Raw genomic sequence first — 27,479 nt, 5'->3', positions numbered from 1 at the left:
GCTGAAGAACAAAGAAAATCTCCAGCCCAAGAAAGCAAACTTTCGCTCTCTGCTGGCCAACACCAGTCTTTGTCTAAATGAAACAGAAAAGCAAAACTAGTCACTGCAAACCAATTTAACTGAAATGTAGAATTTCTATCCTCTTCCTGTTGATCGCAACAGAGACTGAACTCATCAATTTATAGCTTCTGCTATTGACAGAAATAAAAGTAACATTCATGAAACCACCTCCCTCACCGCAGGCCTGTGTCCACGTGGTGGCAGTAAGCCCGTTTCCCAACAGCCAATAATCATTCACGAAGAAGACTGTTGCGGAAGTGTAACGGACAACATGGCGGCGCCGTGGTGTGGACATACTTAGGGCAAATTCCGTTCAGTCACAGAAACTTACTCGGTGTCAGTAATGATTATTTAGACACATGGTATTTTGAAGTAAAGTAACAGTCGCTGTCAGTATGTGGACGAACAGAAGAGCAGCAGGAGCTGCTCTGAAAATCCTCCACCACCTCCACCAATGCTGTAAACCCACAGCGCTGAGGAGGGGGACTGACGGGCTCTGCAGGTTTATGTCATCATCAGGACCCCCGTGGAGGCTCCTGTTCTTCGGCACGGATAACTTTGCTGTGGAGTCTCTGAAACTCCTCACATCCAGCAGGTTCGGAACTGACACAAAACGCTACTGCACATCTTCATGTGATGACAATATTATACACACAACACTGCAGTATATAACGGTATTGTTACCATAATCATATGTTGTGTTGCACACTTTATTAGGACACAAACACACCCACATAAAGCTCTCTGAAATCAAATTGTCAAGTCACATTTTATTTAAATAGAGCCAAATCATAACAGAAGTTATCTCAGGGCACTTTTCACATAGAGCAGGTCTGAACCACACAGTATAATATTATGTACAAATATCCAACAATTCACACCATGAGCAAACAGACAGCAGACTTGCCAGACAATGGCAAGAAAAAAAAACATCCTTTAAAGGGGAAGAAACCAAGAGAAGAACCAGGTTTTTCCGGCCATCGGCCTCCACCAAGGTTGACAGAGAAAAAGACAGGACATAGCACAATGCTGGCTCCATATAGATGTATAAGGTAATAGAAATTGTGGTGGTGGTAATAATGATAATAAGCAACAATAAGAACAACAATAACTTGCAATCACCGATCCAGACTCTGCAGCTTGAGGGGAGAAACAATTCCTGCAGTAGAAACTGGAGAGGAGGAGCTGATTCTGTATCTAATCTCTTCTATTTTACTGCAGAAGAATTCTTGAAAATCATGAGACATAAAGGGTGTGCAGCTAAGAGACAGCTGTGTTTGAGTAAGTTTAGCTACAGTGCCAAAAAGAAATCTAGGATTGTGTTTATTGTTACTGATTAAATTAGAGAAATATGCTTCTCTAACAGCGGAGGGAGCGTGTTTGTATTTACCTTTGTATTTCATTACACACTCGTGCCACTGGAAGTACAGAGTCTGATTTTATTCAGAGCAACTTCCTTCAGTAAACCACCTTCTCCCCAAGATCTGTACATTGATTTGGAGGCAAAAAATTAGTGAAGTTCCACTTTTTAAAAAATTGTAAAAATAATTTCTATATGACCAAAATGTTGCATAAATAAATTATTACTTTTTATCTATATTATATTATTGAGTCTGGTCACCTCATAATACTCAATAGTAATTTTTTAGAACCATGTGGCCTCTGTATTTACTGACTAAATGTGACACTGAATAGATTGTAAACATTGAATATTATATTTTTATTACAACAAACTTCCATTCAAATTGAAACCTTTTACTGATTTGTAAGGATCATGTCATTGTCTTGAACTTGTTCTTTGGTCAAATATTTCCGGTTTTTAATCCTAATTTTGCCAATTCCAGAGTATTTAATTTTGCCAAAACTCTTGCCCACCTGCTTGTGTTAAGACAACATTTAAGATTTTAGAAGTTTGGTTTCTTTTGTTATCAGTCCCATTTGCGTCAGGGGCATCATTACCCTAATGTCTGGCATTAAACCATAATCTTTGTTAAATGTGAGTTTAAATTGCCATCTCCCAGTCTTTATTTCAATTCTAAATAAACTGATGACAATGGAATTTATTGGGCGTCTTCATCTTGCAGCTCATGCGGCTTCATCATGTTGGATAAGGGAAGTGAGAGCACGATAACTAACCTCAATCTTGTGTTTGTAGGAGCTCCGGTGAAGACATCGTGGAGTCCCTTGAAGTTGTTACTCTCTCTGGCAATGTCCCAGTGAAGACGTTTGCTGAGCAGAACCACCTTCCAGTCCACAGATGGCCCCCTGACATTATGGATGGACAGTTTGATGTCGGGGTGGTGGTGTCTTTTGGCTGTTTACTCCATGAGAGACTCATCAACAAGTTTCCATAGTGAGCATTGTTTATCTGTCAATGATGTGTTTGGACTGTTTCTGTGATCTGGTCTCGTTGCAGAGACCACATGATCCTGAACAGGTCACTGTAATGATATCTTCCTCTGTACTAAACCTAAAACCAGTCACTGACCAGTCTGACACAAATTTCATCTCATAGAAAAATACAACAATGGTTTAATTTTGGTATTCTGGCCATTGTTACTATCAGTTATGACAACATTGTACTCAACTAAAATAATGGCTGTGAACTAAAACTGTGTCTACATGAAGCGGATCGATGTCCACATTAGCATTTATATTCCAGATGTTTTTGTAGAGATCTCCCTCCACACTAAAACACGTGAACAAAATTTAAAAGGCAAAGTCTCTTCTTCACTCTTAATAATAATTGAGATAAACAGCACCTCTGACCAGATCATTATTTCATTGTTGGACATTGTCAAAATTAACATTAATACAGGTTAATGACAGCAGCTGTGCTGTATCACTGCAGAAAATCATCTTAATTTGTGGGCTAGTGGAGAGAGGACAGTTGCCTCAAATGATGCCTTATTATTATAATCCAGAGACCCTAACATCCGAATGTCGCAGCAGAAATCGCGACTCATCAGACCAGGCAATGTTTTTCCAATTTTCTATGGTCAAATTTTGGTGAGCCCGTCCGAATTGCAGCCTCAGTTTCCTTTTCTTAGCTGACAGGAGTGGCACCCGGTGTGGTCTTCTGCTGCTGTAGCCCATCTGCTTCAAAGTTCGATGTGCATACCTTGGTGGTAACGAGTTACTGTTGCCTTTCTATCAGCTCGAACCAGTCTGGCCATTCTCCTCTGACCTCTGGCATCAACAAGGCATATTTACCCAGAGGACTGCCCCTCACTGGATATTTCCTCTTTTTTGGGCCATTCTCTGTAAAACCCTAGAGATGGTTTTGCGTGAAAATCCCAGTATATCAGCAGTTTCTGAAATACTCAGACCAGCCCCTCTGGCACCAACAACCAAGCCACATTAAAATTCACTTAAATCACCTTTCTTCTGTTTACTTACCAGTCTAGAAGAAAAGTTGTGAGTTCAGCATCAAACTTCATTCTTTTACTCACCAAGAGCTGTCTCCAGACGTGGAAAGCAACAGCAGTGTTAACTGTTGTCTCTATCACTTCCTTTCCTTTACTAAAACTAGCATTTTAATCAGGTAGCCCTAGCTCATCTCGTCATTTTCCGATAGCGACTCTCTGTAGCCTCCAGTCTGCCCCTGAAGACGCACTATAACCTCTTGTCTTGTAAACACAACGATGGCTTAAGTGCTTGCGAAGCGACAATCACCAAAACCTGCTCCTGGCAAGAAATCACGTTTGGCATCAGAGAACACTTAGTATAGTTATAAATAATAGCAAATAGTTTTAAATGAATTACTAAGTTTAGAAAAGCTTTAAACAAGGAGATGTTTTAATGTCTGTTGCACTGTCCTTGTTCTCTTTCTTTGCAGCGGTATTTTGAATGTTCACCCCAGCCTGCTGCCGAGGTGGCGAGGTCCAGCACCCATCTTCCACACTGTTCTGCATGGTGACACTGTGACAGGAGTCACCATCATCCAGATCCGCCCTCACAGGTAAACAGAAGGAAAACCTCTTAGTGTCTGTTTTTCCTTACTGCAAACAAACTGATGAAAAATGTCTTCACATCCCAGGTTTGATGTGGGCCCCATTCTCAACCAGGAGCTCCATCAGGTCCCTGATAACTGTACTGCTGATGAGCTTGGAGCTGTCCTAGCAACTAAGGGAGGACATCTGGTGAGTTGTTGGAACATGTGGATTTGAAGATGATTGCCTCATCCTCTAACAGGATGGTAACGTAGCTGCTGTATTTGTATTCTTGATTGCAGCTGATTGATACGTTAAGGACACTGTCTGAAAGATTGCCGCTTAAAAGGGAGCAAGGAGAGACCGGTGCGATATTTGGTACGTCGGTCTGACCTACATAAACACAGTTATACAAACATAAATGAAGAGAAATCCTTCAAGCTTACATCTTAATTTCCTCCAACAGCCCCAAAAATCAATACCTCCATGAGTTGGGTGGTGTGGGAGGAGCAAACCTGTGACCAAATTGATCGTCTATATCGTGCCATCGCATGCCGGGTAATGAGGACTGATCTGGAGCAACATTCACTACATACCTACCTACCTATCTACCTACCTACTTACTATCTACATTTCTAGATGTGTTCTTCACGTTCCTGTGTATCGATGAATATTCTACTTGATATTCACAGACACAGACTGGTCACCTGTTACAAACTAATCTCTGTGGAAACAGATCGTAGGTTGTTTTATGAAACATGATGTCCCCTCTCTTATCTCTGCCATCAGATACCTTTGAGGACGACATGGATGGGCAAGACAGTAAAACTTCTGGATTTTGTAGGAAAATGTCACATTTCATTATCAGGTAAGTTTATTAAAATCAGATCTATTTAATCCACGAATATATTTACAGTAGGTGGTACGGTGGTGTAGTGGTCAGCATTGTTGCCTCACAGCAAGATGTTTCTGGATTTGAATCTGCCGGCCAGCCGGGGCCTTTTTGTGAGGAGTTTGCCGGTTTCCGGCTTCCTCCCACAATCCAGGGCAGTTTTTCCTTGAGTAGCAGATGTATTTATTCTCCCAGTGCACAGGATCAGGTTACTGACTTGTTGAGCATTTCAAACACTTACATTCTCCTGTTTGTTGAACTAAAAGCCAAACTTCACTTCTGAAAGTAGACTGTGTTCATAACAGCTTTAGGAGAGCAATTAGCTTGAGATCCATTGAGCACTGCAGTAAGAAACATCCAATAAGGAAGCCAATTTTGAGGAATTTATTTGACACGCCAGTCTGTGGGAAAGTTGAAACATTCCTGGCACAACAAATCATATGGGGTTATTAAATGGTCTAGAGGACTGTGTATGTGTATTTGCTGTTGCCCTGTGCTATACCAGTAATGTGCCATGATCCTAAAGTATATATATATATATATGTGTGTGTGTGTCACTCACATGTTGTTTGCAGATGAAACGAGGAAACCTGTCCCTGGCTCGGTGACCTATCAGAAGGAGTCCAATACTCTGGCTGTCTGCTGTAAGGTCTGTCCAACTCTGTTAAACTCAGCTTAATGACAACATACTTCACCTTCAACTCTAAAAACAACTGTAAAAAGCAAATAACTTTGCCATTGTGTCTGGAATCTCCTGCAATCGCTGTCCACTTCTTGCTTCCTTAGTACTGCTGCCATGTCTTGTGACAGGTGAAGCCTCCTTGGCACAGAAAAAGCAGCAAGCAAGGTGCCCATATGGTGATAGTGACACCTAGTGTTCACAATAGGAATTGTTGGAGAGTCTTCACACATAATTGGAACTGTGTTTTAATTTAGTCAGGATAAATAACATTTTCATTTTAAAATAACTTGTGGGCCATATTAAAGTGTTGAGCAGCAGTTTGGGCACCTTTATATTAAAGGGTAAATGTTACTTCATAACCCTGTAGGCAATTTTGTCTCTTTGACCCTGTGTTATGATTCTGTTTAAGAACACAGTGCCGGAGGTTGCCATTATTACTATTAAATTACTGCGTGGTTATGAAACATTATTTGATCAAAGGATACAAAAAACATAAAGTTAATATCTAACCATAGTTCTTGAACTGTAAGCAATTTGATCATTTGATGATGTCTTGAATATCCTGATGTTTAATTACATTTTGAAAAAGTATACACAGTAATCTTGCTGGCAATGTCCTTTTAATATTTACTTTTTATTTCAAATGAAATATGTTATGAAATCATGTTCAATAATTATGAATAGTTTGAAAGGACAAAAGAAGATTTTATCTTTACTTCCAAGACATACATGTAACATATGTGTAGTTTCCATTGTCTGCTTGCTTGATTCATTAAATTCACTTCATCATACTCACTACTTAATTATAAAGCACTGAGTATGCCTACAATAAAGGCATAAAATATCCCAAAATATAATAAAATAAAATCATCAAATATACATTTCCACTGTATTAATTTTATTGGCACAACAAAGATTAAAAAAATCAAAGTAGAGTGCAGTTGTTGAGCTCAAACAACTAAAACAGAATTTGTATTAACAAGAGAAAGTGTTCTCAGCAGAGTAGTGAGTATTGACATGGCTCTGTTGATGTACTGATGGAATCAGTGCTGTGGAAATATAAATTATACAAAACCTTTGAAGACAACAGGTAAACATGGAGATCATGCAGAGTTTGTATGAACATCAAGCAGCAAATTAAAACAGGAGAAAATATAAAAACGGGGATGCTTAAGAAAACAAAAATAATAAATCCCTGATCTCTTTAAAAGCCTGTTTCAAATAAAGGTACTGTGTGTCAAGTTGATGTTTTGTGTTGATCTTTGTTTCCTGTTCCAGGATGGCTGGGTGGGATTCAAGGCAGTGCTTCTGAAAAAAAGACTGTCAGCACTTGACTTCTATAATGGCTACCTGCATCAGACGGTGAAGAAGACACCCCATGAGACAGCTGGAGGACTGTTTGTCAGTAGACAAGGAGGAACTGTAGCACATCAGAGGAGAGAAAAATTAGTGCTGTGATGTTTCAACAATAATTCTATTCCCTGATGTGAACACTGCAGACATGACATCACCTAATGGAAATGACTTTAGTTAAGTTGTTACTCTTACTACTTACTGTCTGTTTTAAGACATCTGCATCTACAGTACACTTACTATATTAATGTATTTATACTGTATACTATAAATGCTGTTGGCTGGCATGCCAGGAACAGTCATTAAAGCTTTATCTTTCCCTATTTACCCAAAAGGACTTTTCTTTATAACTTGTGAGATTTGATTATTAAGTGAGATTTGATTAACCAGTCTTCTTGAATGTAATGTCATAGGAATGTTTGATTTTACTCTTTGTCGAGAATGTGTCGACCCATGGGAACATACTGCATAACAAGCTAGCTGGAGTGGAGAAAATGCACATGAGGGAGCCTGCGGAAACATGGCATATATTTTTTGGCGTATGGGCAAACTGAGCAGTTTTCATGGCAATGAATGGGGCGCTATCTTTAAAATAAGTATCCAGTTCTCCTTAATACATCTATGATAACTTCTGGATTTAGCTCAAAGAACTGCTTAACACATCCTAGCATGGCTGCTGACTTGTAGTCTGGCTTTAAGTCTGTTTGAACTGACTGCCGAAGCTGAACTCCAGAATGCATTTTTACACAGAATAAAAACTGTAGATCTCGTCCCCAATCTCCAACAGTGAAGTCATGTTACAAAGGAATCACCACTATGGAGAGGAGGAATGATTAGTGACCAATTAACTTCTTCAACATGTATACAGTCTTAAAAAAAATAATAATTAAATGTTCGAACAGGTTGTTCACTGCAGGGATTGAACAAAGTGGGGCAGGTTTAATGAACTGATATGGATGTTCTATTAGTTGACTTGTATGGCCAGTCTTAATGTGAGCCACAATGTCCCTCTTAAGAGGAGGCCAAACGTATTGACACAAAACGTGATGATATGTTTTCCTAATTCCCAAATGCCCAGTCTGCTCATGAGAACATTCAATGCCTCATTGTGATACCCAGCAATGAGAGCTGCTGTTTTAATATTTGTATGACCTTTGTGATTTACTTTTCTCTTCAGTACAGGACATTCTGCTTTCTAGTGTTGCTGGGTCACCAATAGCTTTAGCATTAGCTTTATCATCTAAAGCACAATGGTCGCCAAATTTCCCTTTATGTGATAACACATATTCATCTGCCAAACCATGAGTGACAACCTCAGATGGATGAGAATTTTTAACTTGCTCCAGCCCCATCATATCACATAGACCTGAAGGCATGTAAAGCATAGCATCACCTGCTGAAATGTTCAGTCATCCAGGAACAAAATGATGCCAGTAGAATATTTTTGGCTGTCAACTGACAGACTGCAACTTCACTACAGTCAGCCGCAGGCCAACTCTTTTGAATTGGTGACATGTTCAAGAAGGGTAAGGGGAAAAAAGAGGGGGAAAATGGTGTCTGGTTTTCATTCAGTTCTGGTACCAGATGAAAGTTACTAACCACATCAAACATCTGTAAACCATGTGAAACTAATTCTACAGACTCACCTCAATACTCATCGGCATGTATCAGCATTAGCTGACATCCTAAGAGGTACAAGTTTTTGCCTCAAACTGGTCGTCCCTGACTCATTTTAGAATCAGGCAGAAGTTTTTTCAGACCAGTTGTGCTTTCACATACAGTTTTGGATAACCTGTGTGTGTGTGTGTGTGTGTGTGTGTGTGTGTGTGTGTGTGTGTGTGTGTGTGTGTGTGTGTGTGAGAGAAGTCCGGTTAGGTTTAATGCTGCATTGTTATATATATATATATGTCTTATTTTCCTATTTCTTTCTCTAAAATTCATTAGATGGAAGGTCATTCTATTTTGTTAAAATTTGTACATATATGATGTATAATTTTGAGATATTTCAAAATCAACATTGGTATCAACCTAAAGAAATCCAGTTGTACTTTAAAGGTATTATTTTCCTCACCTTACATTTTGTGTTTTTTGGTCAAAACATTTATTATTAAAGTTATCTCGTTGCTCTGAAGGTATTAGATTTTATATTGTATTTATCAAATTGGTACATCTTTTGTTATTGTTTTGTTTTTTTCTTGTTAAATTGCGTCCATGCATAATAAGGGTTAAAACAAAAACCACTTTAAGAGCTTGTAGGAAATTGGGGAAATGATTGTCCATGCTAGGGTTCCTTTCTATGGACCATACCACGTTATACTTTAACCAAGGGAACTGTCACTTGCACTTTCACTACCGTCTCAAAGAGCACGAAATACGGATGACCGCTTATAAAGACAAGATGTTCCATTTAAAAATTGCGATTCCACATACAGCCATTTAAATCTATACTGAAGCAAATATCACATATAGCGTTAGCTCTTACCGCCCCCCCCCTTAGTCCCACCCCTCTTGCAGCTGTCGAGTGGTAACGGTTCAGCAGAAGAGACTGCCATTTTACACAGGGACAGCTAGCTAAACCTACAAAGTGATTGACCACAACTTATTGGCCTATAGTAGTAAACTTGTTTTTCCAGAAGTACAGCGTGAACAGCGGTAAACTGTAACCAATCATCCAACACGGCTTTTTGTTTTCAAGCACGAGTCAAATAAACAGTGGCGTAAAAAACACGGGTAAGTTGGTCAATCCCAAGTTATCAAACGCTATTCTAGCAAGCTAACGTTACCATAACATACCCACGGTGTTATAGCTTTCTAGGCACTTGTTGGCTTGATCATTTAGCTAGTGCTACTGGTTGTGATATAGAAGCTACTGTTATGGTCTGAATGGTGGTTTGATAATGTGACAGTAATATGTTGACGAAATTACGTCATGACAGGTTTGGTTTGGTTTGCATAAATGAGCTATGGTGTGTGTTTCGGGTGCTGTTAACCAATAACGGTCCCACTATCGGGTTTTGCTTAAAAGCTTTTGAAAGGTTTATACTTAACGTATATATGTGTATGAAAGAGGATGGTCTGGGCGTGATGTCACCTAACGCGGAAGTCGCCACTGTCACTCCTCCCACAGTCAAGACCTGTCATGGACTCACATGCAGAACCATTGCTAAAATGTTCAAAGGCTGTTCTGTAACTGACCACACTAAGTGATGCAAAAGACTAAACGGTAGAAGTTATTACACACTGCTAAAGTCTAAAGAGAAGTAGGCCTATAGTTAGGTGCTGTTTGTACAGGATCTGTGTATGGAATGTTAACCAAGCACACAAATAATTAATGTGTGTTTTAAAAAGAAGTATTTAAACAAACCTGACAACCAGGATGCTATCTATATTATTTCAGTGTGGCGGACAAATTCCACTATGAAATATGACCATATGGCCATACAGTAAGGATTCAACGTTAAAACTTCGTCTACATTGAGCTGTATACATTTTTAAAATGCTGTTTTTGTGCTATCGTTTTAGCAGAGTAAAAATAAATAACAACAAAGTAGAACAACAAATAAGAACATCATAAAAATGGCCAAACCTGCCCTCTTTTGTTGGGAAACAACAAAACTGTCAACATCTGGTATGGAGTGGAACTGACAACCTAGCTGATCAAGTCTTTATTTTATGATTGCAACATTGACTGATAAAATCAGTGTAAATTAATCACAGCTGTGCTGTTTAGTAAGCTATTAATGTTGTAAAAAAATCATGATCACAGAACTGGGTACACAACAGAAAGTTGTCTTCTTAACTTTGCTGCCACACAGACGTCGTCTCTGACTATAGGCTACAGACTCAGCTGGTTATTCTGCTGAGTGCCAGCCCATTGTTACACCTCTGTTCAGTCTCCTGCTCTCTGTGCTCACATGTGCTGTTTGTAATACAGCTAAATTTATGTCATGTCATGTCATGTCATTCGAAAAGCTGAGCTTGAAAGGTGGTTAAGGTTAGGGTTGGGTTTAGAGATAATTGCTATAAATCATATTGTTGTCAATACCATTTTATGCCACTGATATAATGATAATAGCATACTAATGCAAGTACACCCTTTCAGATAGAGCTTTTTGATTCCATGCAATGTCTGATCAGTCACTTAAACACCAAGAAGAAATACAGATAATCCTTGTACCAAGTCAGTAGCACTAACCTGAGTTGTTTTTCAATGCATAGTTGTGTAAATAGGAAACTGTGTGTGGTGTTATTTTACAGGGACTACTACTGGTAGTATGGCTCTTATTATACCTTATAACCACCAGGGCTGTCAACAAATACTCTAAATTTGAATATAATCGAATTGTAAAAAAACATTCAACATTTGATTGTGAATATTGATATCTAATTGTGGAGAAAAAAAGCAGCAGGACCATGGCTGTCTGCCACATGATTTTTGGCGTGGGCCTTGGCTACTGGACTGAATGCAGTTCATGATGGACAAGAGTCACACAATGTCACTTTCCTTGATGGAAAGTGAAATGTAGGTCAACCTGAAAAGAATTGGTTAAGATGGCAGAGAGTTCATAACCAACTGCACTGCAGAGAGAGTGAGTTGCAAATACTTAGGATTTTGTTCAGTACACAGCAAAATTGTGGAACCATGAGATAATGTTGCATCATGTTAGATTAGATATTTAAATGGTTTGAACCTTTGTTGTTTCTTTAAAAGGAAGGATTGAATGCCCTTTTCACCTTTTTTTGACAGTGCTGCTAACCACTGCTACACCTATGTTTCAGCTTGTGTTCAGTAGACTGTTGATGCTTGTACCCTCTTCCATCTTTATGAAATCTCACAAGGCAGTTCCTCACCATGTTTTAGAGAAAACATTACAGAAAACCCAGGCCAAAACTGAGAAAGCCTTGGTGTTCGCAGGTTATTTTATAAACTTGTTTGTGCAACTAGCTTTAACTTGAAATTGGATGTGTATTCACTTTTGATGCATTTAGGTTGTACATTGGAGCCCTTCATTTCAATATAGTCTCAGTTTTGTTGTATACTGTATTTTGGTGAAGTCACATTCTTGGACTTGGACAGTTAACTAGATTAAATGACATGATGGATGTAATGTTAATCAGTGAAATCCACTGATACTTGATTTTGTGTAATTAATTCATGGAGAGGTCTGTGCAAAGTAATCTGATATAAACACACTCTTCTTCCTCCTGAGAAAAACATTACTCTGTGCACTGTGAAAGAAATGTTACAGATGTGCTCCAGGTCTGAAGTTACAATGTTGAATATCAAAATAAACTGATGCAGAAACTGCATTGCCTGTCCAGGCTCTTAAATTAAGCCTGATGTTAGTGGAGGCACAATTTATGTTGGGACACCCTCACTGTAATGCATTGCTTCAAACCCTGAACAGGAGAGTAGGTACAATTATTAGGATTCATAGGTACAAATTACTGCACACCTGATATACTAAGAAAACTGTTTCAGGTCTGCAGCATAATCGGACATGTTGACATGTTTAGTATCGTATCATTTTTGCTCAAGACATGACTTGGTTAAGGGACATCATCATGGTCTGACTTTGCTGCTCCCAAACAGACAAATAATATGTTGGGTCAGTACAGTTGACTCCTGCTTTAAGTCTGCAGTTGAAACATAGATGGTTACAGCTGGGCCCCCCTCAGTGTGGATAAAGTGTGCTCTGCTAGGCCAATGGGGAAAACCCTTAAGTGCCAACTTGAAACCCACTGAACTGTACCACTGAGAGCATGTCACATGTTCTGGGTTATTTCATGAAATAACCTAGTACACCCTGGGTGGGCTAGAACATGATGTTGCAGTTATGTGGCATGTGACTGACAGTGACTGGTTTGTTGAGGAAACTAGCAGGGAATGATGAAAAGCTTCATGTAGAATGATCAGAAGATAAGAGGAGATAAGAGGATATGCGTTAAGTGTTAAGAGTGAGGACAAAACCAATCAGTTTTTGTGGCAGTGACCAGAGAGCTGACCTTTGCTTTAGGTTGCACCTCTGTTAACAAATGTTCCTAAAATTATTGGGCATGTTTTGTATGTTGTGCAAGATGTTGTTTATGCTTTTAAAGTATATTTTTTGGGGGCTTTGTTTTAATGCCTTTATTTCATAGTACAGTAGAGAGAGACAGAAAATGGGGGGGCAGGGAGAGGGGGAACGACATGCAGTAAAGGGCCGTCCGATGCGGGATTCGAGCCGGGCCGACTGCAGCGAGGACTGTAGCCTCTACACATGGGGCGTCTGCTCAACCTACTGCGCCACTTGATGCCCCTTGTTTATGCTTTTAAATTACATCAAACATGACATGTCTATCACAGTGGATGTGAAGGTCAGACTGACCGTAGTTATTACAGCTGTAATAAATGTCAGAGATATTAAAATACAGAATCTTAGTAACATGAACATGCACAAACCATTCCAACATATAAAATTACACTATTAATATCACAGATAGGTTTTCTGATACCTCAGGTAGATTTTGTTCGATCTTTGAGGGAAACGGTCTGTGAGTCTCTGTTTTTATAGAGCTGGGGAATTCTTTTGAAGCCGGACTCTCAATGGAAGAGAGATCATCCAAAAAGATGCCAATGTGTGCTATATAAAGTATCTATCTATCTATCTATCTATCTATCTATCTATCTATCTATCTATCTATCTATCTATCTATCTATCTATCTATCTATCTATCTATCTATCTGTCTCTCTATCTGTCTAACCACCTACCTACCTATCTGTATGATGTTGTCCTAACTCTTTCACTCAGACTCATCCTGAGGATCACTCTAAATGCTCATGGAGAGTGGGAGAGGTGAAAAGTTCAGAGGTCTGCTTTAGCGGGAGCAGGGAGAAGCAAGCTGTATGTTCTGTACCTCTCCAGATGTTACTTTTTGCTGCCAAAACAACTTAATTTCCCCATCAAACTTTCAGCTTATTAAGTCGTCCACTCTTGATTTGACAACACATGCACACGATTAGTTTATAATTAAGAACTGCACCTCCCATACAGTGGTGAAACCCTTTGGAATCACCTGGTTTGGTCATTGGTCATAAGATGTGATCCAAGTTAAGAGTACAGACAATCACAATGTGCTTAAGCGAATAACACACAATTATGAATGCACCTATTAAACACTCTCAGTGCTGGCGGAACTAGTCAAACTTAACTAGTCGATTCTTCTTGAATATTGTTCTTGTACAGTTGCATGGACGTCATGCTCCATGCACCGTCATTTGCACATTGTAGACTCATGAACATGAACTCATAAACTCTTGCTATATTGTGCTTTTGGAGTCACCTTAGCTAAGCACCCAGAACTAAATCATCTCCATTTGTAGACAGTTTGTCTGACTGTGGACTGATGAAGATCTAAAGTCTTTCAGCTTTATGCAAATCAGTTAATTAAAGGACTTCTCAGATCTCTCTTTTGTGAGGCATGGTTCACAAAAGCAGATGTTTCTTGTGAATAGCAATAGTTTGTGTGTGTGTTCTTTGTGAGAGTAGCTCTAACCCACACCTCCGATCTTGTTTCATAAACTCCAGGTCTGATAACTCCTGACTCCAGTTAGCTTTTGTTGATGTCATTAGACAAGGCGTTCATACACTTTTGTCCAACCTCTACTGTGAATGTTTAAATGAGGTATTCATGGATGAGAACAATATAATGATTATGTGTTAGTTAAAATAGATTCGGTTTGTTCATTTTTGTAACTTAGATGAATATCGGTTCAAATTTTAGGACAATTTTATACGTAAATCCAGATAATACGTTTTCTTTCTACTTTATATGTACCTGCCCATAGCTGGATGTGACCACCTGTAGTTAACTAAGCCATTGATGAGTGGCATTGTGACAGGGTTTATCAAGGATCATTTAAGATAGCTTAACGGTAGTAAGACTAATAGGATGTTTCTGTGTTGGGGGGGTTGGCTGTGGTCAATCTGTGCTGGAATAGTGTGTGTCACTACACCACACAGCATGGTAGAATAAGTTGCTTATTTCATGATGTGTTTGTGGTGTGGTGGTTTGCAGAAAACGCAGTGTGAACATTCCTCCCTGCAATATTTAAAACCTTACCTGTACCGTAGAATATGTCCATATGTTGTGTAGACCTGTTTATTGAAGAATATCACTGCTAACAAAACTCTGCAAACTCTGTGATGCTAACTCTGTAACTCTACATTTCCTATAACTTCTCCACAATTCAAGCCCACTAGTTTGCCAGTGGAAAGCCTTTAATGTGAAGCCACAACAGCAGGAAATGTTGTCTGTGTCAGAAGTAACAGTTCTGAGTTGATCCATAGTGATCCATAAACAGTTAAACAAGGCTTATATCTGAAAGTACAAACAACAATGTTGTAGTGAAGTGAAACTAAACCACAGACTTTGTTTGGAGCTACTGAAGAAGTGAGAGCTGAACACAGATAGACTTCAAACAGAGCTTTCTCTGTAGTCTCCAGCACAGACATACAAGTGTTGTGCAGCACAAGAGAGTTGATGGAAGGGGAGACCATCATGGCTCCTGCTGCCAAGCAGGACCACAGCACAGCATGGCTATTCCCTGCTGTGAGACAGTAGTAGAAACACATATGATCATGACTTTGCTAAAGAGGACCAACCTAGGCCCATGGAAAACCCCCGTCACTTGAACTTATGGTTATTGTTTATCAGACTTGGATGTCACTGCATGTTCCTGTTTTTGAAGAAAACATTACCACCCTGTTTGTGTTCCACTTTACCTTGGTTTACTGATTCATGTCTCTGTTGAATGTGTAAATATTTGTTAAGTGTATTTTTGTCATGTATTTATTTGTAATTGTTTTTTGTGTTTGTGGTGTTTGTGTGTTGTGGGTCCTGTCCTGTGTTTGTGTTTGTTAGAGGTAGTAGTGTAAGGCCCTGGATGGATAGCCTGGACCCCGAAACCCTGTATGTGTCTCCAGAACAGACTGGACAGCCCACACTCCCCCTCCCTACCTTGGAAGTCTCCAACGTGGCACTAGTGGGGTAAGGATCCGTCAGTCTACTCCGCTCTGTTCTCTGATAGTAGTTTGGGGGACAACAGAGGGCTGTAGAAAATCTGCCAGCACCCAGTAACCTACTGCCTGCACCATGCAGCCATATAAACTCTGTCTCTCACGCAGTCAGTCAGGCAGTCCATACATACAAAGCTGTAAACAAAAAAATGCAACAGTAAGTGAAATGTATATAGATTCATTGTATGCTTTATCAGACAGATGTAATGAATTTAAGGCTTTTTATACATAATGAGACATACTCACTGCCTGTTGTTAGCATGGTCCAAGAACTGGCTTCATGTTTTAAAAACAAAGTAAAACCTGAGACTCTGAATTCTCTACATTGGAAATGAGAAAGCTGTTGTGTCGTCATCTGATTGCCAATATTAACAAAAACTACAGTAACAGGATTTCCTGTAGCACTGCCTAATAGATCATAGTTTAAAGGTGTATACAGGTGAGTGTATCTGTAAATTCTCAGGTACAGTACTCAGCATACACAGGGCTCTTAGTCCTTGGGTTCTTAGTTTTAACCTCACGATCCCATATTGAATCATGACTTGGAAGTAGATGGGAAACAGGACTGGTTGAAGTAAAAGACCTCCGTGAAAGTGTATACAAAACAAGATTTCTTATTTTTAATCATAGACACTCAGAACCCCTTCGCATTATATGCACAAACTTTTTCGAGGACCTTGGTTAAGTCTCTACAAGCGTTGCACACCTGGATTTGGGCAGTTTATCCCATTCTTATTGACAGATTGTCTCAAGCTCTGCCAGATTGGGTGAGAAGTGTCTGTGAACTGCCGTCGTATCTCCACAGATGTTTTCTAGGTTTTAAGTCTGGGCCACTCAAGGGCACTCATGGACTTGTTCTGAACATTTTCTTGGCTGTGTGCTCCGGATCACTGTCGTGCCAGTCTCCGGTCACATGCACTCTGGAGCAGTTTTTCTTTAAGGACCTCTCTATTGCTCTGTTGGCTGCATTCATCCTTCCCCTAACTAGTTTCTCCTTTTTAATAAATGTAAAAAAAATTTTTTTAAGTTTTCACGTTGTCATTATGGGATATTGGGTGTAGATTGATGAGGAAAAAAATGGATTTAAACATTTTTAGGGTAACACTTGCTTTTACTAACTGCAGTGTCTATATTCCTCATAATGTCTGTTATTTAAGAATTCTGCAAAATTATGTCCAGAATGTGATTAAAACACCCAGTTCTGTCACATAATGCCCACTGTAATGGTGATATACCTGTGATCAGCACCTCTAGGAAGATGCTTGTGTTATTTTACAGACTCATATGTGATACTGAAAATATACAGACAGGTGACAAATTAAAGGAAAAACAGGTTGACAATGCCCCCATCTATAGCGCACAAGGCGTCACTGATTGGTTTGATGAGTATGAAAATTAGGGCTGCATGATATGCAAAAAAATATCATATTGTGATTATTATGGCAGATATTGCGATTTCAGTTGGAATAATCACTTTTTCATTTAATTTTCACTGAAAAAATATAAATATGATGTGATTTTTGTTGGTGTTGTACCTTGTAACAAACACGTCTGGAGAATATTATTTGTAATTGCAGGTCCTGGGATTTGGATATTGCACTTGGCCACATTGCGACTTTGATTATATTTCGATTTAATTGTGCAGCTCTAATGAAAACAATGTGAATCTAGACAGTCACCAGATCTCAGCCAAGCTGAACACAATTATAGGAGATTTCAAAACACAAAATAAGGGAATATCTTTCAGAAGAATGGTGTTCATCCTCCAGTAGAGTTTAGGGATTTGAAGAATCAACACCAAGGAGCACTGAAGCTCTTCTGGCGGCACATGGTGGTCTAACACCTTACTACGACACTTTGTTGGTTTTCTGTTGGTTATCCGTCCTGCACATTATTGAGAGGATCTAAATGCATGTTGCACAATAAAGAACTACCAATCCGTAGAACAAAAAAAGAGGTTGTGTTGAGTCCAGGAAACGACTACCTGAAGGCAGGTTGGCAGATACAATGGTCCAGTGTTGTATTACATACATTCCTCGAGTTTATCTCATTTGATAGGTGTTGATGTGTATGTGCATGTGAGTTTGTGTGTGCACTGTGTGGTGCACAAAGAGCAAAGCCAGTGTCATTTGACATTGTTTTTACACACACAAGTCACACACCAACCAGTGCAGCCTGCAGGACAACAGGGCAAACACAGCCCCCCTCAGGCCGGAACCTAATTGTTAGCCCCTGTTGTGCCTAGTCCAGGGATTAGCTACTGGCTGGGGAGTACTATTCACTCCCTCTTTCATTCCCTCTGCCCACTGGGCCTTATCACCATCAATCTGACACCCTGTTTATCTGATGCTGCAGCCAGATCTGCTGGCCTTGGAGAAATGTTCACAAAGGCCGTGGATCATCAGCACTTTGATTGTGGGACCCCAAATGGCCATTACTCTCTCTGGCCCCAGTGATCCCACCAGCACTCTGTCTCTATGATCCCCATGCAGTGGTTAGTCCCAGCCGCAGAACCTGGAAAGCCAACCTGAAGGCCTGTCACTTTGTGTCTGTCATTTGTACTCCTCTTCTTCCATATCAGACAAAGGTGTTTCCTCAGGCACATTTTGTTTGTTGTATTTGTTGCTCCAGTGGACGGGTTCTCCACGTGGATTGGTTTGTCGCGGCACACTGTTTCTCTCTGCCCTCTCTGCACTGCCGGCTGCCTTACAACACCAGTCACCAGGGACTTACCAGCAAGTGTATGCTCTGGAGTTTACCACCACCGTCTGATCACTCTATCAATTTAGCTTCATTGTGTTAAAGAAGAAGAAAACAAACACATTTTCCATCATGGCTTCTTTTAAGCTGGATTTCCTCCCTGAGATGATGGTGGACCACTGCTCTTTGAATTCTAGTCCTGTGTAAGTAACTCCCTCTGGCCATCTTTGTAAGTATTATATGTTTCATAGAGTTTCTGGAAATCAGCTGGAAAGGACGGATCTGTTTTAAGGTCTTTATTGTGATTTAGTGTATAATTAGTAATAGTCATGAGCAGCTGTGTTGTAGTGTGTGAGGGTGGTAACAGGCCTACGAATGAGACATGCACCTTTCCTGATCATTTGTTTTTGCTCTGATTTGCTTTGTGGTTTTGTAATGCTCAGATATTCCTGATGTATATCTAAGCTGTACATGTTTAATGCTGATTTGATTCTGAGAGTTGTCGTGAAAGACTTTAGTAAATAGTTGTAACCTTCTATTGGACCTTTAAAGTCTTTAAGCCAAATCATCATGCTTTGCGTCCATGGTTGGATCCAACTTTTCAATTGAATATTGAATGTGTTGACATCAAAATTGTTTTTCTATACAATCAGCACTGCTCACTCTTTCCAGCAATATGGTTCCTTCTGTGTCCACGGATGTGTTAGAAAGAAATCCCTCGAAAACTAGTGAGATCCTGTAGTTGCATTTTTATCTACATAGCACTCCACTCTGCTAAGAGCTGCTGTGGCTCCTTCCTGTACGCCTCTGGTTCTGTTAATCAGTTCCTTTTCTTTTGGAAGCCCATGTCTGATTCTTGGCATATTATTTGTGCAAGAAACAACAAAGTGATGTGGAGATTTGGTTTCAATAGGCTGCTCTGACAAACTAAAAATAACAATGAATGCATCTCCCACTTTAGTCTTCATAACCACATTATTAGTTTTTTTCTTTCCCAAAATAGTCCTTTGAGCAGATTTGCTTTGTCGTCCCTGAAGTCATGTCACAGCGTATAAGTGTATATTGATTTAGATATCAAGGTCTTTGATTACAGTTGGTGTGATATTTGATCAATTATACTTGTCCCCTGGTACAGCTAACTCTCAGGTCGTGATATACTAATAGCAATATATCAAATTGTCAAAAGTAAAACTCTAACAACTACAACCATAAACCTGGAGAAAGAATGCACATACACAAACATTAACAATGTCACAAAACGTTTTTTGTTAGATTGTCAGTGACTGAAGACCAAGTGTGCACACGCTCTTTAAATCTTTTTCTTACATATGCAAACGTACACACACACACACACACACACACACACACACACACACACACACACACACACACACACACACACACACGCACACAAATAGAACGACTCTACAAACACTTAGATCATTCATTATGCCTTTTCTTTATGTAACATGACTAAAATAAGACTTGTATCATGTTTTTAACAGATTTTATATTTTATTAATAAATAATGTGAGACTAAAATAAAATTTAGATATGATAGTTTTTCACTATACACTATGAATGTTAAATTTATCTTTGAATCAGCTTATGAAGTTACATCCAGATATTTCACTGTGACATCAGAGCTCACCTGTCTGTGCTGGTCAAGCAGCTGCTGACAGGATTCACCTGACAAGAGGATTCATGTTAGACAAGCTGTGGGAAATTTACCACATGTATATGTCCATAATATACTGACCCATACAAATGTAACTCAACTTCTGATCTACTTATGAAAGAGTGGAGGGGTAGGGTTAGCATTAGTTCATTACATATTAATCCTACATTTTACTAATGTCAAAGATGATACATTTGGGTCAGCTAAGCTGTTACTTAACTACACTTTGGTTCTTCATAAAAAAGACCTAATGTCCTACACTAAAGCCCCTTTTAAACTGGTAAAAAAAAAAAAAACAGCTAACATCCACTTACATCGGTCTTTAGTCAGCAGTGAGAAAGGGTACAATTGGTACTCATTCCCAGGTCAAATGACTCCCAGAAGCTGTGGGTGTTTATCAGCTCCGGCTCTGATCGGCAGTGATGTAAACACAACACCCAGGTGAACATGCTTTTCTGAGCTGTGACATTGCTCACTGCAGCTGTGTGTCTGTAAAAGAAATCAGTCACCTATTTCAGCGAATTTACCTGTGTTTCTAAAACTGTTTATACCTGCTACATTTTTTGTGATAAGGGTATAATTCGCCATCAGCAGGTTATTAAAATTGTTTGATTAAAAAATATTTTTGAGCAATGATCACAAATTAACAAAAATCTTACACTTGGAATTTAAATATGATAACTGATGGTTAACTGATATTAGTTTTATCCAGCAAAGATTTCAATTCAGCGATGCTTGAAACATTCAGACTATACTGTAATACTAACCACTTCAAAATGGCATTCTTGCATCATTGTTCCGACTCTACCACTCTTGCGTGTGCTTCAGCAGCTAGTCGACAATACAAACTCATAAAAAACACAAAACAATTAAACAGTAATTGTGGCTTGTACAAAGGTTTGGAGACCATGAACAATAACAGCAGCCATGGTAGCAGCGCAAATTAATCATAATAATGAAGATGATGATTAGTGCTGAGTTGTGGTGGCAGATTCAGATCCTGCAGCTCTGGAGTCAGAGAAACCTGCAGAATGAGGACACAGAGAAGCACAAACCACAGCACAGAGAAGACACAAAGTTAAGGACATTCAGTGTGATATAAATGCATGAGAACAGAGAGAGAGGGAGAGAAAAGAAGTGCTCAGTGCATCATGGGTGTTCCAGTAACAGTTTAGGCCTATAGCAGCATAACTAAGGGATGGTTCAGGGCTTACCTTTAACTATAAGCTTTATCAAAGAGGACAGTTTGAAGCCTAATCTTAAATGTACAGGGAATCTGCCTCCTGCACCGAGACTGGGAGCTGGCTCCACAGGAGAGGAACCTGATAGCTGAAGGCTCTGCCTCCCATTCTACTCTTTGAAAACTCTAGGAACCACATGTAGACCTGCATATAGAGACCAGAGTGTTCTGTTGGGATAATAGGGAACTATGAGCTCTTTAAGATGTGATGGAGCTTGGTCATTAAGAATTACAGTCGTTTTGGAGTCAAGTGCTGAGGACAGATGAAGTAAAATTGAGCAATTTAGAGTCAGCAGTTAATCTAACTTGAATGTCTCTGTGGGGAGAACCCACATGCAAACAAGCACCTTATCATGATGATGTTTAACAGACCCACAAACTTAGACTCCGGTCTGCTCTGCCAGTGATCAAGTCAGCTGTCATGTTTTCAGGCAAGTGTGGAATAGGAGCTGTGATTACATGACATTTATTTTCTGTTACTCAGGAGCCACCCTATGCACCAATACAGAAATATGTGCAATAAGCTAAAGTCAGCTCATAGATTTATCAGTCAGACTCGTTTGATTAGAACTTTAGAGTTCATGTCATAATCAAGCTCCATAAGTAGCACCAAAAAAAAACTGTGGGAGCAGATCTGACCACTCCAGAAAAAATGTGCTTTTGTGGCTTTCTTTTCTCTGCTCTGCCCTCTGTGTCAGTGCTTGTTTGTATGAGGGCAGGGCTGACCTTTGCACGCACACACACACACACACACACACACACACACACACACACACGCACAGAGAGAATGTGCAGCAGGTCAGAGCAGAGGCCATTGTGTGGAAAATGAAATGGACTTTAGGTGTTAGGTGTGGATAAAGACGACCCTCGTCATCCACAAGCTCAACAAAAGCTGAATCAGACACCTGTTGAACAAGCACAACACTAACTAGAAATGAGATGTCTTCAACCGCTGTCAACTCTCTGTCCCTTTAATCCACAGCAGGTATATTTTAGACATAAAGTCATAGGGAGCAGCTTGTATGAAATTGCTAAGCTGAGTTTGCCACCTGTTTTTAAAGGTAGCTGAGTTCTTATAGACTCTGAGGCTGAAATCTACCAGCCCCTCCTCTCTGCCAGGACCTGCCCAGTGGTGTCTCTTCACATCAGCAGCAGAGGACAGAGGAGAGGATAAATGATGACGCAGTGTTGGCCAGTATTTTGATAAAAGCGTACAGCCTTTCCATACAGTGTAGTCCACAGGCTTTTGTTAAACATGAATCAGTCCAACAATATGTAAAGTTATTCTAATGTGTGTTTTGTATCCTATATATACTTTACAAAAAGCAGATAGATGGAGTCGATTAATCTATATATTATGAAAAAAAAAGTTTACAATAATTAATTGTATTCTGTATTGTAGGGATGGCGAAGACTCAAAGCATTGGTTAAATTAAAAAAGTAAACTTGTATTATTCTCAGCACTATTAATAATGTTGATTATCATGTGGGTATCCACAACAGTAAATTGTAGATCATCAGTAGGTCATCCCATATACTCCATATTTTACTTTAGAATAAAGGTGCAGTATCCAGTGCAAGTAGCAGTTTGGTAATTTCCTGACCTTGAAATTGGCTTTGCCCAGCTTTGTAGTATTTTTGTGCCAAGGCTCCAGGTGGGAGGTTCATCCGTACGAGGCAGCACAGAGACAGTTGTTTGTATTTTGGTGTAAAATGAGTCTTAGATGTTGCACTGAAAATAGACATCTGAGAAGAACCATGTCTATTTGTGGCACGACATCATTCTGCTGCAACTTTGGCGATTTTGTAAACAAGAGCAAACTGAATGCTATTGGCAAATGCACAATAATGATGGAGTGACACTTAAAATGTCAATAAACATTTTCCAACCAGTATATGCAGTTAAGTTTGCATTAACATTTAAATCAGGAAAGTCCTAATGTTTCCATAAATAACATTAATCTCCTTTAGTTCATTGAATCCCTGCAAACAGATGACACAGGACCAACATGTTGATGAATCTCCAGCCTCTGATTTTATAATTGCAGAACTGATACAATCAGAACAGCTTCACCACACAGTTTCTACCATTTGATGTGCTGACAGAGCACAACTATTATAATCCTGCACTCTTCCTGTGCTGCCACCAAAGGTGCAGAGCTCAACTACTGTTATTCCTCATTCTTATTATCTTTATCTTTATTATCTTTCTTCATATTTTCTTTGGACCATGAAACTTCTGCAGGCTACTAGTCCCACAGTTTTGTAGGTAACATACTCAAAAACTAAATCAAATCAAAGGCAGCTAACACATCACATGTGCTACTTGTCTTTGGAGTTGTGTAACTTTCCCAATATTTAACCTAGAAACATCATTCAAACCTTAAATGACACATGAGTCTTTGGACTACACACTTTGTGATATCTTGTTTTGTTTTCAAACAACAGTTCTTTTAGTGTGTTGTTCTGTGTCAGACCCTAAAAGACTTTGCAATAGGAAGCTGTAGAATAAGAGCTCAAACCGTAGTCTTTCTTCCAGCTCTAAACAGTCTGTCCTTTCTCCTCTGACCTCTCTCACCAACACAGAGCTGCTGCTAACTGGATGCTTTTTGTCTTTGGCTCTATCCTGAGTAAAAACTCTAGAGACTGTTGTGTGTGAAAATCCAGGAGATCAGCAGTTTGACAAATACTCAAACCAGCCATCTGACACCAACAATCATGGCATAGTCAAAGTCACTGAGTCACATTTTTCCTCATTCTGATGTTTGATGCGAACATTAACTGAAACTCCTCATCTGTATCTGTGTGATTTTATGTAATGACATGCTGCCAGATGATTGGCTGATTGGATAATTGCGTGAATAAGCAAGTGCACAGATGTTTCTAATGCAGTGCTTAGCGAGTGTGCGGTTTTGGAGAAAATGGCCTCAGTCAGCATGTTGTCTACAGTCCAGTTAGTGGTGGTGCTGGGATCACATCCCTGTGGAATTGCTACTCTGTGCAATTAATTTCAGTTAATTATAATGTGTTTTTTGTGTATGTGTGTGTGTATATGTGTGCTATGATTCCATATTTTAATTCATAGTTGATTTTCATACTAAATGATCGGCATGTGATCGGCAGAAGCAAACCAAACCAAGTAGGCTGCAGACAGGCGAAAAACCAGCAACCAGCAAACGTGAGGAGTCGTGAACGAAAAATGACATAATAAGGACAAAGGCTAGAACAGTAAGGCAGGATGGACGATTTGGCAGATGACTAGGGGGCAAAAAAGGCAGGTATATACAGTTTATTGGGAAGCTGATGAGTGAATGAGAAGTGTATAGAGTCAGAGATGGAGATGATGGTCAGAACTGAGGGCAGTGAATCAGAAGCAGTGATGGAGCGACAGTGTGTTTATTATGAATTATTAGGGAATACCTTCTGTAGTTTATTTCTATCATCATTGTGCTAATTAACTGTAAAAAAAACAAAAAAACATGTATGATGCTGTGTCTTCATACCTTGCTTTTTCAGCTATCTTAAAAAGAAAAGTCTTTCTTTCTTTCAAGATTTCGTATTCGTTCGTCCGTTGACTTTTCTGACCATTTATGACTAAAAGGAGATGGACACTTTGGACAGACAGTTAAATGATAATTGATGTTGCAGTCCTGACAGGGTGATTTTGAAGTTTTCCCTTATGGTCATGAGGTGGCTACTGGAAAAGCTGAACCTGTCTGTGAATTTGCTCCATGTAATAAACAGTAGTAGATGTCAGATAGCTCTGCTCTGGTCTGTCTCCTCTCCCTTTGGCTCTCTGTGTCTGCTGTTGCTGTTTACTTGTGTTGCTACCACATGACACTCAGCTTCTAACCAGACTACAAAGTCCAGAGGATTGTAAGGAGAACCAGGACGGGTGGAGCATGCATACTGAGCATGATTGGCAACTTGGTCCGAAGATGACTTGGCTTAAATGTTGTGAACATGAGAAGCTCAGGCAAATCCGGCTTTTCCTGGTGCACTGACTGAGGACTGCTACGTGTCCACTTGGGCTCTGACTGTATTGGTGAACTCCCTGAGGCCTTGTAAATCTCCTGCATGAAGAGATGGAGGATCTCACTGAGGAGTAGTGCTACGTCAACACCACTACATTTTCATTTTAAAGCAGCACTTTCAAATGAAAACGGTCTCTGTCCAGATGAGCGTTTGAAGTCCCAATCAGAAATGATCTCTGTCCAGACAACCACATCTGAAAAAACATACATACCTGATCAATCACTTACACTGGCATGCAGTTGATTAGTTGCAAAAAATACACCTGAACAACACCACCTCCTAGCAAAGACAACAAAGTCAATAACGCGTGTATTTTATTATCCATGTTGCTTTCACCACTTGTAGTTGAGGCTGATAAGACCCAATCAGGAAGCGACCATGGGTGTCTATGTCATTGTTTCCAAAAGTCTCCGTTTTCATGGCTTGAAAACTCTGCAGTAGTGTGGACGGGAGGTGCAATCTTAGCAAAAGAGAAAAGTTTTAAAATGAAAAAATAGTAGTGTGGATGTAGCCTATGTGATGTGCCTGTCCACAGTGTTGTTAAAGGGATTTAGTACATAGGTGTAAACATATTTGATGTGCGCATATGAAAGGGCAAGTTGACGGGCATTTAATCTCTTTAGATGGTCAAGTAAGATGTGATACTTTGTTGGCTGAAATTCAGGAATAAAAGAGCCTTCAACAGGTGCTGCTGAAGGAGGCACAACAACTGGCTGCTGCAAATGAGGATAAGAAGTTTGAGGAGGGAGCCGGACACTAGCAGTAGCTCGTGGTTGGTTGGGGAGGGAGGACACCAACCTGGACCTGAGAGTAGAAACTCATCAGCTAAAGAATCTGGTAATTGAAGTGGTCTAAGGAAGTGGGCTGTGCTGCTAAGTTACAGTGTGTCTACACAGAGGGCAGAACAGCAGTAGCAGCAGCTCCGGTGCTGTGTGTGTTGAGTTGTAGGTCATCCAGTACACAAAGCCCAGACTTGAAGTGTAAAAATGTGCTTCGGGTCAAATGTACATAACTACATATACGTAGTGCAGGTAAAATGCTAACTGTTATTCGGGCTGCGGGCCTGAGAAAAGTTATTCCAGGGGGGAGGGAATACATTTTGCTGTGGTAAAGGATTTACAATAATCTTTGAGATGCATTCAGACTAACACTGTAAAATGTAGCGCTTGCTAGGACTGGACGCATATTAGGTTCACCAGGAGATGGAGGTTGGCCTGAGGCTCAGGAGTCTGTGAGGCAGAACTGGACTGGGGAAGTTGGCTCGAAAGGTCTTGTGGTTGAGGCTGAGGAGAAGGAAGCAGAAGACGAGGAAGTGTGCACAGCTCAGAGAAGGTGGAGACTGGAGGCTGTGCTAGAGCTGAGACGACTCATGCGGATTTAAACATTTACAGAGTTAAACTTCAGAGCTGGGCCAAGTTCCGCAGGAATGGACAGCTTCATGGGGAGGAGGGTTATTGGCAGGTTTGGCATGGGCAGTAGACTGAGTAGAAGTAGATTAGTTATCATTGGAGGCTGTGGCACCAGGACTATGTTCTAAAATCCACATAGTAAGTTGAATCATCATTTGTCTCGGTTCACTAATGTCACTGTTAATCATCAAACTTCATTCCTTTATTCACCAACAGCTGTCTCCAGAGGTGGCAACACCAGTGTTAATTCTTGTCTCTATCACTTCTTTTCTTCTACTGAAGTTAGCACGCATACCAGCTAGCCCCGGCTCGTTTCGTCACTTTCTAGCGACTCACTGTAGCGTCCAATCTGCCATGATGACGTAGCGCTGCTCAGAGTATTATAACCTCTATAACCTCAAACTTATCTCAGCATCTGTACACAGAATTAAGGCTGAG

At 39.9% G+C, this 27,479-nt stretch overlaps 2 protein-coding genes across 5 annotated transcripts in view; both read left to right on the top strand.

The window, feature by feature from the left end:
• Positions 1-305: 305 nt before the first annotated feature.
• Positions 306-7,253, top strand: mtfmt (mitochondrial methionyl-tRNA formyltransferase). The gene is made up of 9 exons (XM_023429624.2): positions 306-655; positions 2,216-2,413; positions 3,899-4,021; positions 4,100-4,202; positions 4,295-4,370; positions 4,459-4,550; positions 4,782-4,860; positions 5,460-5,533; positions 6,845-7,253. Exons 1-9 carry the CDS (start codon positions 456-458, stop codon positions 7,022-7,024), a joined length of 1,125 nt encoding a protein of 374 aa, XP_023285392.1. The 5' UTR covers positions 306-455; the 3' UTR covers positions 7,025-7,253.
• A 2,196-nt stretch (positions 7,254-9,449) lies between these two features.
• The window catches only part of celf1 (cugbp, Elav-like family member 1), a 39,338-nt gene continuing 21,308 nt past the window's right edge, over positions 9,450-27,479 (top strand). For 3 of the 4 annotated variants that reach the window (XM_023429616.2, XM_087180201.1, XM_087180200.1), the window contains exons 1-2: positions 9,450-9,649; positions 15,825-15,950. In XM_023429616.2, the coding sequence (XP_023285384.1) occupies positions 15,847-15,950 (104 nt within the window). In that variant the 5' untranslated portion in view covers positions 9,450-9,649; positions 15,825-15,846. The remainder of the gene's footprint in view (positions 9,650-15,824; positions 15,951-27,479) is intronic. The other variant, XM_087180202.1, reaches the window with a different exon arrangement.

The sequence above is a fragment of the Seriola lalandi genome, unplaced genomic scaffold, assembly GCF_002814215.2.
Source record: "Seriola lalandi dorsalis isolate HSWRI2012SDOR001 ecotype SW California unplaced genomic scaffold, Sedor1 jcf7180002054898, whole genome shotgun sequence".
NCBI classification, from domain to species: Eukaryota; Metazoa; Chordata; class Actinopteri; order Carangiformes; family Carangidae; genus Seriola; species Seriola lalandi.
Note: the sequence above shows the minus strand (reverse complement) of the source record. Positions and strands in the feature narration are given on the sequence as shown.